Here is a 12,030-nt window from a genome sequence, read left to right on the forward strand (position 1 = left end):
GCACCGTCTCTCGGGGCGGGGCGCCGGGCCCCTTCCGGGGATGGGCCCCGGCGTCCCCGTCGACCCGACTTTGCCCCGGCTCCTCCCCGCTTGGGCGGGCGCTCCGCCGTGTCCCCGCCCGTCAGTCCGCCCGGCCCGGCTGGCCGCAGACGGGGCCTGGGCGGCCGCACCGGGAACTCTGAACCCCCGGGCGTCGGGAGGCGTCGGCGCTACCGCTGACCGACGGCGGGTCCCGGGTTGCGACCCGGCCAGAGCGAAAAGGCGGCGACACCATGTTCTCCCTCAAGCCTCCCAGACCCACCTTCAGGTCCTACCTCCTGCCGCCGCCCCAGGTAAAAAACCCCCACCCCGCGAGCGACCCTCTCCTTGGCGCTTCCTGGGAGCTGCCGGGCCGACCCCCGGGAGGCTCCCCCGGTCTCCCTGTTCCCAGCCGCGCGATTGCCGGAGCCCCGACGCCGGGGAACGCGCCTTCTCGGGAGCCCCCACTGGCTCGGTGGAAACTTGTAAAACTTCGCCGCAGCCATTCTCAGCTCGGAGACCTGTGATCCGTAGTTTGCCGTGTGATGAGACTCAAGGGAGTGTTTGGAGTCGGATTTATTTAGTTCTTCGCCTGGCGGTTGTCCGCACTGTGGCCGCCAGCATGATCGCATCGCTTCTGAGCATCTGGTGGAAGACGTTACCTATCTGTCATCAATGTGAACACCTGGAAGCGGCACAGCAGTTTTAATGGTTTTGTCGGACTCGCAATTGATAATGAACAGATCTTGAAAAGATCTGGTAAAACATGTGAAAGATTTTAAGGGGGGGCGGGGGAAATGTGTGTCTGTTGCATGTGTCATCACTTAGAAAACAAAAATTGCTTTCGTATCTCACGGGGGAGGAAAAGTTTTGATCTTGATTTATTTTGCTAATGTATTTCAGACTGACGATAAGATTAATTCAGAACCGAAGATTAAAAAACTGGAGCCAGTCCTTTTGCCAGGTAAACATCAGAGTTTTCAACAGATACTTCAGTCAAGTCTTTTGGTCCAAGGTGATTCTCCCAGCTAGTACCATGTGGTTAACTTCTCCCTTGTATTTATTTATGTTAAACTTTATCCTGTTAAAAATCTAATGACTGAGATGACAGAAAAACTTGTTAGAACTAAACAACAGCAACAAAAAGTAGTTCTGAATTTGGTGTTTGTCCTTGAAAATGTAAGCACTCTAGAGAACTGTCAAGAATATCACTATCTCATTTCTTTTTTTATTTCCTGAAATGTTCATTTTTAAAACTGTCATTACTTGGATAGGTAGTGAGAGTACTCTTTGCCCTTCATGTCTGCAATTTCATGCATTAATAATAAGTCATCGTTTTAATCGTGTGAAAAGCAACTTTTATTATGTTCGGGTCTTTATACCAATAACAAAACTTAGTGAACTTTGAATTACTTAACTTGGCGATTTTTTTATTTTTATTATTTTTTTTGGAAGGTGTTAGCTGTATTTGCAAATTTACTTGTTTCAGTTTAGAATGGAGTTTCTCAACAGAGGCTCTATTGACATTTGGGGACTGATAATTCTTTGTAATAGGGACTGTCCCATGCATTATAGGATGTTTAGCAGTATCCCTGGCCTCTACCACCAGATGCCAATGGCACCCCTTCTCCATCTCCTAGTTGTGACCACCAAAATATCTCCAGATGTTGCCAAAACTTACTTTTGTCTTTTGCTTCTGGGAGCAAAATCCCTTCCCAATGGAGAGGCACTGGTTTACAACAAAATTTACCTTGGAACACCTTAAGAGGTGGAGATAGGAATTGGCGATTGAAGTTTTAAAGCATATAAAATATTATTTAATTGGTATTTTGAATTGTATGGCTATTGAATAATAAATGGAAAATTTAGTTGTTTAATATGATTCTTGTGGGGAGTAGCCAGATACTTAGGAAAGCCAGTTTTAAACCTGAAATCTAATCAAATACCAATTTGTGTGGCTACTGTCAACATTTAAAAATCTTAGTCATTACTTAATGCTAAACCTAGTAAAATGATTAGAACTTATAGGCAATACCTGAACAAATATGGAAACTTTAAATTTTGTGCTTTGAAATTTTAAATGTTAAGTGGAAACAAACATACTGTAGTCAACCTATGGTTCAATATTATAGATGCTAACTCTTAAAAATTGTTTTCGACTTTATTATGGGACTTAGTTATAAATATTTGGCCTTTATTAGTTAATGCTTTTTATCCAACCAGTGTGTACTAAATAATCCTTTGTACTTTTCCTGAGAGTGAACAATAGAATTAATAAGTAACCTTTGCTCCCCCTGTGTGCTCTGTTTTAGCCTTACTCACTCCAGGCATTTAAAAGTCAACTGTGGGAAACAGTACTCATCTTAAATGAGTGAGGGCCTGTGAGCTATTAACTTTGGCTTCCTTTACTTTTTCTGAATAGGCCCTGTTCTTAGGCCTGGATTTCCCTCTTCTGATATGATGATTTGGCATTAATAAACAACAGGTCTTAGATATAAATGATATATGCTTGATTTTTTAGGATTGAGTTTTATATTTAAGATATGCTTATGAAAGTGTTATTGAATATCGATGAGCAGGAAGAACTTCACACTGAAGGAGTATCCCTTCTGTAGAATTAATTAAAAACTTAGTTTCTACTAAAAAGTCCCAGTTTTCTGGGGGAATATATAAACTCATTTCCTGCCTTTAAGTGGTTTATGTGTCCTAGAAGGGGCAGCTGAATCTAGATATTCTGATTTGTGTTTGCAGCTAACCCGTTTCCTACAAAACATTTAGCCAGTCCTAGATGAGTGTGTCTTCTGCCTTCCTTCCTCACCCCTTCTGTTCTTACTCTCTCATCTTGGCCTTCCCATACACTCTTTCTTTCTGTCTGGCTACCTCATTTTGGTCTCTGTTTCCTGCCCCCCCCCCCCCCCCCCCCCCGCCCCAAGCCACCTACCTGTCTGACTACTACTAGAACCTCCGTTACTCCTCCTTTGGCTTGCATCCTACTCCTTGACCTGTGAAATCTGGAAGACAGCTGGAAAGTAACTGAGGCATTGGTGATCTAAAGACCTGGGCTAGGTTAGGGTTTATTACTAAGAGGGCTTAATAATACAGTTCTTGCCTTCGTTATAGTCAGAAACCACAAGGAAACTTGGCCAAGTCACCTGTGGCTTTACATAGTCACACGGAACAAGAAGTGATTGTTTAGAGATATAGTATTGCATGTTATCCTTTGGCATAGAGCCTTAGGTTCAAGGATATCCTACTGTAGTTGCCCAAAGTTTGAACTTTTACAAACAGATGAAAATTAGACATGAAATGAATTGTGTATAGTTACTGTGTGTTCCTTTGGAACTTAACAAGGCTAAATTTAAAATGATGTCCATCTTTTATTAAGTGAAGAAAATAGAAGAAACTGGCTATTTAATTTCAATTGTGCTTTATGTTAGTAATTTTCTGTTTGCATGGTTCATGAACTTCCTTGAGATAGAGATTGTACCTAATTCAGCTTTTGGCCTTGGTGTCTTGTGTGGTGCACTGAGCTGCTGATTGAGTGATAACTAAATGAAAGAACCCCTAGAACACCAGCTTGAATTGTTACTATAGCCATGCCCACATGCTCGATCCCAGGCCCCTGAGATCATGACCTGAGCCGAAGGCAGAGGCCCAACCCACTGAGCCACCCAGGCGCCCCCAGAGACTTTAAATTTTTAAATACATGTGTGTGTGCATGTATGTTTCAGCATATATTTATTAAGGGCAAAAACTGCCAGACTATAGTCATATATTTTGGAGGGGAGGATACAGGAGGTGAGAGAGAGAGAGAGAATCTTAGGCAGGCTCCACACCCAGCACAGAGCCTAATGTGGGGCTCGATCTCAGAATCCTGAGATCATGACCTGAGCCAAAATCAGGTATGGGTCACTTAACCAACTAAGCCACCCACGCACCCCAGACTGTGCTCATATCTTTTTCGGATGCTGCTGGAGTGGTGAAGCAGTCACTGAGCACCTGAGCTAGGGGCCTGGCTCTGTGCTAGACGAAGAAAAGTGCTGGACGAGTCGTGTGCCTGGATCACAGCAAAGCTGTGGACAACGTAGAAGACAGTGACCTATATCACTCTTTCCCAGGGTCTGGCTGGCGTCAGATCTGGATGAAGTTTTTAACAGCCCTTGGTCAAACTAAGGAAAAAATGCAGCTTTTCCCCATAGAGCTGAGTTGATTTAAACGATTGTCCTGTATTTCTGAGATTTTGTCCTTCCAGTTTCCTTGGTATAGATGTGTTCTCTGTTAAATGATGGTGGTAGTAGCTGTGGCTTTAAAGAAGTTAACAAAATGACTTTAAAGAAGTTCGCAATATAAAAGGTTAAGAATTCTATGTTGGTTGCAATATAAAAGGTTAAGAATTCTATGTTGAATTCTATGAATTGTTTTTGTGGTATATCTGATTTGTGAAATCTGGGTTAGAAACCACTTGATGAGGTTTTTATAATATCATAGATAGGATTTTTTTTTAAAGATTTATTTATTTATTTTAGAGAGAGGAGAGAGAGCACAAGTGGGAGGAGCAGAGGGAGAGGGAGAGAGAATCCCAAGCGACTCTGCACTGAGCACAGAGCCCAGGGCAGGGCTGGATCCCAAGACCCTGAGATCATGACTTGAGCTGAAACCAAAAGTCAGATGCTTAACCGTCCTATCCACCCAGGTGCCCCTCATAGGTACAATTTTTTTTTCTTATAAAGACTTTATTTATTTATTTGACAGAGAGAGGTCACAAGTAGGCAGAGCAGCAGGCAGAGAGAAGGGGAAGCAGGCTCCCCGCTGAGCAGAGAGCCCGATGCAGGGCTTGATCCCAGGACCCTGGGATCATGACCTGAGCCGAAGGCAGCCACTCCACCGACTAAGCCACCCAGGCACCCCTCATAGATACAATTTAATGAGCACTTATACAGAGAACATCAGTAATTTTGTCTCCCTAGGAATTGTTTCACTGTCTTCTGAAAAATTTACCCTCTCTCCTTTGACACATCAAACTTCCCCGTCCCCACACTGCCTTGGGTTCTAGTGTAGCCAGCAAGGATAATAAACCACCCCAGACTGCAAGAATGGACACAGCTGGGCCTCTGTTATTTTCAGATCGGTACTAAGGGAAGAGATCCTTTTTTGGTAGTTCTGCCAGTGGCCGTAGTTCCAGAGAACCTGCTCCAAAGAGTGAAGTCCCATGTTTTAGAGAGAGGCAGAGGTACAACACTGAGGGGGACTTGTGAAGGCATTCAAGCTGCTGGGCTCCATTTTGCTTGAAGTCCAGCCGACACAAAAGGCAGATTTCTTTTTGCTTAGCTGGCTCCAGGTACACTTCTGACACTTTTCAACTAAAATCCCTAACTAATACATAGCTTTCAGGTTACTCCTCATAACAGCTGTCTCAGGGAGGCACCCGTTTATCTTCGTGTGCCAGATGAGAGGACCATAGTTGCACATGCTAAGTCACTTTCCCCATATGGCAGAGCTGGAATTCCGAGCCCAGCTCCTAGGCTGTGCCTTTAACCACTAAGCAGCAGGGCCTACCTGATTGCACTGGGGACATTAGGGTACAAATTTATGCTTTGGAACTGGAGAGAGAGTGGATTGGATGTTGACCTAGAAGTTCTCTAGTTGGGTAAAAAAGAGCTCTGTCCTTAGCTGTGCCCTTTCCACGGCAGTGACAGATTTTGACCCAACTTGAGAAGCAACTTTCAATTGAAGCTGCCAGAAAAACGGACTGCCTTGGGAGGCAGGGGACTTCCTGTCACTGGCTGTGCCAAAGCAGAGGCTGGTGGAATGCCAGCGGCTTTGTCACGAGGTGGTGAGCTTTGCAGTAAGTGGGCTTGTTGGCCTTTTCTCTCTTCTAACTCTGGGATGGGATCGTGTTAAGGATCTGAGAGGTGGGAGGGAGGGATCGCTTGAAGCGCTGTGGCTAATAGTAAGGAGTTAATTGTTCCACAGGTTTCCAGTGCTTGTGGCGTAAAAAGCTAAAAAGGTTGGGGTCCTGCCCTTAGATGGTTTCAGTTCACTGGGGAAAATGCTTCAGGAGAGCAGTTGTGAGGGCTCAGAGGAAGGTCACTGAAGTAAGATTTGAGGTTGGGGAGGCGTCAGGAAATGACTTCTGCTCTGCATCTTGAGTGCCTGCCCAGCCCGGGCCACTGTGCTAAGGTTGAGTCCGCTCAGCTCTTTCCCCCTTCCCATCTGTAATGCCAGCAGCGCTTTCAGCATCAAGATTAACTGTTAGATCGCTAATGAATGCACTCATTGTCAGAGTCTTTTGTAATCGGATCAGGAAAGCATACGACCCTGGGCCATCTGGAAAAGGAAAATAGCCATTGTTGGATAGATGTCTTGTTTATTTTTTTACATATTCACTGTTTAGACCATTTATGTACTATTCTTGTTTTCTGCCTCACTGTAACTCTTATTTCCTTGCTTGCACAGTAAGTCCCTTGAAGGTAGATGTTCTCTTTTGGGTGTTTTATGTTTTGTGTTGTTTTTTAATACCTTTTTGTAGATCGGCCTTAGAGATGATTGTAGACTGATTTTTTTGTAGCATCTTGCTTCAGAGGTATGTTGCTTTTGAAAGCCCGGAAGGACCTGTAACTCCATTTTGGAACGGTGAAGCATGTAACTATTATGTTTGTCCCTCGCCTGTGGAGCCTTCAGAGCGGTCCTCCTCAGACTGCCGCTGCAGGACCTTGGGCCAGAATTTCGTTACTCGCTTCCTCACTTCTGACCATCAGTCTCTCTGTACCTTGGCTCCTGCTCAGAATCTCTCCATGAACTTGCACTAGTAAAATCCTGCTTACCCAATATATAAACCCAATTCTGTAACCCCTGTGATTTGCCAGCACTCCACCTTGCTGACCTCTGCACTGTTTCCCAGCGCTGATAATTGCCTCAGTCAGGCTGGTTCCTTTCTCTCTCCCAAATGCCTGATTCCTCATTTAGGCCTTTGTCACTGTTGTCATCACATGTTCTATCTCTGTCCTCTTCTGCCTTCAGGATTTCCTTCTGGTTTTTTCCCAGGGTCTGCACTTCTGACTCTCCTTCAGCCCATTTTGTAGGGGCACTTACTGGACATGCTCCTTGATCTCATGCTCTTCTGTATATTATCATCTGCAAAATTAGACCCATGATGGCATCGGACATTTTGTGTTCATCTTCCATGTAGATTCAGCATCCCTTAATAATTTTTAGGCTACTTTAATTCCTGTATTTATGTACAGCTAGGCTGACAACTGGTTCCCGTTTGCCTGTGACTATCCTTGTATTAATGCTGAAAGTTGCAGACAGCCAGCCAGTCACCGTATGTAAAGCCATATACTGAACTCTGTATTGGCTTAAACACATTCTGTAGGTTAATTAGCCACTGTATACAGTGTGGCTTTGTGTTAAACTATTTCTTAAGCTAAAATGTATTATGGGAAAATTTATTTTTATTCATGAGGCATGTATTGACTTTCCAGATGTATTGACTTCCTAAATGTGGAAGGTTTTAGGAGAGAGATAACATGACTGATTTTTTGGTTCTCTGAAAGTTAAAAACCTTAGCTCTACCATTTTTGAAGATTTATTAATTTTAATTATATTTCCTTCTTATTTACTTTTATGGGTGGAGGGGTCTTGTGAAGAGAAATTTTGATGATTTCTTGATCCCTTTCCAGGTTGTAGTACAAACTCTTGACCCATCAACTGATTTAGAGGTAGCTTTTTCTGGGGGGCTTTTTGCTTACCACACAGTGAAACAAATTTCCTACTTTATCTTCCATGAGACCTCCCCGTGGCTTCCCTCCAGGGGTGTGCTGGGAAGTGCTTGGTGGTGAAAATCCTCTCACCAGGGCTGATTGCGAACTGCCATCTTGAAGGCCCAGAGCCAGGGCTGGGAGGCGTGGGGGGTGCAGGGGGGAACTGGAGGTTCTCCTGAGCCAGTGCACGCTCGCTGGCTAGCACAACACTGCTCTGCCACCTGCCAGACGCCAGAGTCATCCCTGGGAAAACTTCACGGTCTCCTGGAGTTCTGAAGCTTTTGTCAGGCGCTTTCTTTCTTAGGGCTCACTAATTCAAGGTGCAGCAAGGACAGTCTCAGTACTCTTGTATTTTGTATCCATCCTCTCTAGGAAGAGCCCATTTAGTATCTTTTTCTTTCCTTTCTCTAAGCTCAACAGTACTGCAGTACTTGCAGTAAGCTTTAACAGCTCCTACTGTGTTACTGCTTTTTTATGGAGTATGAGCAGAAAATTGTTAGGAGAGCAGATAGCTGTGCTACGTGAGCCAACCATTTTAAAGACTGGTTGCATGTGAACATAATTTGGCGTTATCAAATAAACTCAAGCTGGGTTAACTTGACACTTACTTAATTATGTGCTTATAATAATACGACTCAAGCAGAGCGTTTCTCCAGCAGTGCCCTCCTTTCCGTCCTCCCCTCAATCCCGCCCGATTTCCCCTCCCTTCCAAGGGCTCCTTCCCATTTTCTGCTCTCAGTTCTGGTTGACACTTCAGTTTCCTTAAAAGACCACAGCCCAGAGAATCCCTATTACGCTTTTGTTGTTACTTTAATATTTCTGTCCAGTTTTTTCTCACTTTTATTATTATTTTTTAAAGATTTCATTTATTTTTGAGAGAGAGAAAACCTGAGTGGGGGGCAGAGGGAGAAGAAGAAGCAGACTTCCCACTGAGCAGAAAGTCCAATGCGGGGCTCCATTCCAGGACCCTGAGGTCATGACCTGAGCCGAAGGCAGAGGCTTAACCGACTCAGCCGCCCAGGTGCCCTCTCAGTTTTATTTTTAAATACACTTGGATTTATAAGTGTTGTATAAGAGTACAGTTAACATATACTGTTCACCTAGTTTCCCCTAAAGTTAGTATCTTATATGACCTTGTTAAATTTAGCTAAATTAAGAAATTAACAATGTTAAGTTTTATTCACATTTCCCTAGTTTTTCCACTAATGTCCGTTAGCCGTTCCAAGAGGCCGTCAGGGATACCACATTGCATTTAGTCATCATGTCTCCTAAGTGTCTTTACTCGGACAGTTTCTCCATTTTTACTAACGGTGATGACTCCTTTCATGTTGGTGCCTGTATCCTTTTGAAATGACCTCCCCCCTTCTCCTTCTCCTTCTTCCTTTCTGGCATTCTCGACCTACCAGAGACTCCCTACTTAAATTGTGTTTCCTCTGCCCCAGTCCTGGAATTAACTGTTTTTGCAAGGACCACATGGTCTTTAAATACCAAGGTCTGTGTGCTGAATGTACTTTGTTGCTGGAGTGTTACTGTTTTTAGGCCTGTAGGGGCCAGAGTAGAAAATATGCACCCGTGTTACTAATCCACCTATATACACATCTCTTTATGTTTCTGTATCCATGTGAATATATGTAAAAGTTCTTAAGAAACAATGTCTAGCAAACTTTGTGTAAAGTATCAGGCAGAAAATGTTTTGGACTTTGAAGGCCAAAAAGTGTCTGTTGCAAGTACTCAGCTCTGCCTTTGTCCATGAAAGCAGCCAGAGCCAATACACAAACAAATAAGCATGGATACGTTTCAATAAAATGTTACTTACAAAAACAGGGGCTGGGCTTGGTCTGTGGGCTGGGCGGGGCCATCCCCTGGACTCCTTAAATGCATTCTCCTTTTATCTTTGTCTCATTCTCACTGCGGGCTTGACATTTTACATTTGTGCCATCAGTAAGAGGATCATGTTGCAAGAGAAGAAGGGCTGTCCTTGAGTGTGCGCCTCATAAATACACTAGGCTGATGGCGCTATGACGCGGCCACGTCCTGTCCCACAAGACCTCCATCTCTTTTTTCTGTTATCACGTCTTCTCCCCTTCTCAGGAACCTAAAATCCTGTGATGTGGCTTTTTTTTTTTTAAGTTAATTTTTGAGTATACCATACATAAAAAATATATATGAGTCTTTTGAGTTAGAACTGAATGACTTTTTGTAGCATTGGTTTGAGGGTCCTTGGGCAGATGAGTTTGCTAGTTGAGAAAGTTGGCACAGCATGAAGTGATGTAGGTTATACTTCATGAGCCAGTAGTTCTTGTATGAAGAAATCAGTGTTGTAGGAGTATGACATCTGAGTGCAATGTGAATAATTAATTTAGGGGTTTTTTTTGTTTGTTTGTTTGTTTTTTAAGTTCAGGGCCCTCTTATAATTGGTAGTTAAGATTTCTTGGGGGGAAGACAGGCCCACGTTCTTGGGAGGCATATCCCAATATCCCACGATATTGGGAGGCATTGGGCTCAAGGGGCTGTGGAAGATTTAAATTTTATGTGTTTGAATTATTTGATGAGTTTCAACTTAAATTTATGTCATTTAAAGTTTTTTTTCTCATTAGAATCCAGTTAAGACTAATACTTTGAATCTTTAATTCAGTTTTTGTGCTTCCTGTTTCTAGGTACAGTAGGTTTAATTTTATGTAAGAATAGAGAAAACTGGATTTGAAATCAGAACACTTGGTTATAAATTGAAAACTTACTTCTTAATATTTTTTCAATCTTAAGAAAGTGATGTAACTTCTTTGGATCCAAGTACCTTATCTGCCATACCTTATGGGTTGTTGAAAGAATCAAAGAGGAAAAATGTTGAGAAACTCCAATTAGTATATTTTACAGCTCTCTATGTATGTGGTAGGCAAGCAAAGCAGTTCTCTTCCTCTTTTCTAACTTGATGTGAATTTCCCATGCATCTTTTTTTTTTTTTAAGATGAAGGGTATAGGTATTTTTATTTTTTAAAGATTTTATTTGTTTATTTGACAGAGATCGCAAGTAGGCGGAGAGGCAGGCAGAGAGAGAGAGGAAGAAGCAGGCTCCCTGCTGAGCAAAGAGCTGGATGCGGGGCTCGATCCCAGGACCCTGGGATCATGATTTCCCATGCATCTTATCTCCTCACCCTCTTGGCTGCTTGGCCTTGTTAAATTCCTGGTTTTTTGTTCTGTCTGGAGTACCTCCTCTTCCATTATTGGTAGTTGCCTGGTGAACCAGGAGGCAGAGAAGTGATTTCACATGTTGAGCACTCATTTAATAGGCACCTGCCTTGTACTGGGCATTTGTCTAGGAACTGAATGAAGTATCAGCATTGTGGAAAAATCATTCCCCCTTCTACCCTCATGGAGCATATGATCCTAAGGGTGGGACAGGCAGTAATTTAAAAAATATATATATAATTATAGCTGTGTAAATGCTAGGAATTACAAGTGTATGATGCTGGGATTGAGGGATTTAATCTAGGCAGGGAGATTTAAAAAAACAATATTAATAAAAAGCATTTCTGAGAAAGTGATTAGGCTAAGGGAGAATATTCCCGGAAATGGGAACAACATGTGCAAAGACCGCATCTCGTGGGAGCAGTATGACCCCTAGGAGGGATGAAGAGAGCACTGTGGTGTGAGGGGCTAGGTGAGGAGGACAGTGGCAGAGGGTGAGGGGCGCAGGGCCTCAACAGGCCACGTGCAGAAGGTTTGTCTTCAGGATGGGAGATTATTCAGGTGGTTTAAGCTGAGACTTTGACATGAGTAAATTTGAACTAATTCTCCAAGTAAATAGTAGCTGCTGTTCTTAAAATAATCTTGTGTATTTTTAAGAACTTTGAATAAAAGCTATTATTGCAACTCAGGTTTATGATAACAGTTTTGTTGAGTGAAAGAATTGCTTTGAGACCGAGTTGCATTCTTGAATTGGTAGGTTTTTGTGGCTTGTCAGCAAACAGGTTCTATCCACCACTGTTAAGGTTTTTATAATGATAAATATAGATGAAGTAGATCAGTATCCTCCCTTTTCTACCACTGAACCTGAAGATGGAATGCTTAAAAATGTTGACGGGTCTCGTTGAATTTTAGATCTTGAAATTGAGGTTTATTTTAATGAAGACCACGCTTTAAATAAATAATTTCTTTCAAAGCACATTATAAATTTTGTTTTGACCTCTTACATTTCTTTTTTTAATCTTCCTTTTTTTTTTTTTTTTTAAGATTTCATTCATTTATCTGA

General features: G+C 42.8%; 1 protein-coding gene across 3 annotated transcripts in view; it reads left to right on the top strand.

Annotated features, from left to right (window-relative positions):
- The first annotated feature begins 203 nt into the window (after positions 1 to 203).
- Positions 204 to 12,030, top strand: part of MTMR10 (myotubularin related protein 10) — a 52,040-nt gene continuing 40,213 nt past the window's right edge. For 2 of the 3 annotated variants that reach the window (XM_044230793.1, XM_044230795.1), the window contains exons 1-2: positions 204 to 332; positions 922 to 982. In XM_044230793.1, coding sequence (XP_044086728.1) covers positions 273 to 332; positions 922 to 982 — 121 coding nt within the window. In that variant the 5' untranslated portion in view covers positions 204 to 272. The other variant, XM_044230796.1, reaches the window with a different exon arrangement.

The sequence above is a fragment of the Neovison vison genome, chromosome 13 (assembly GCF_020171115.1).
Source record: "Neovison vison isolate M4711 chromosome 13, ASM_NN_V1, whole genome shotgun sequence".
In the NCBI taxonomy this organism is placed as follows: Eukaryota; Metazoa; Chordata; class Mammalia; order Carnivora; family Mustelidae; genus Neogale; species Neogale vison.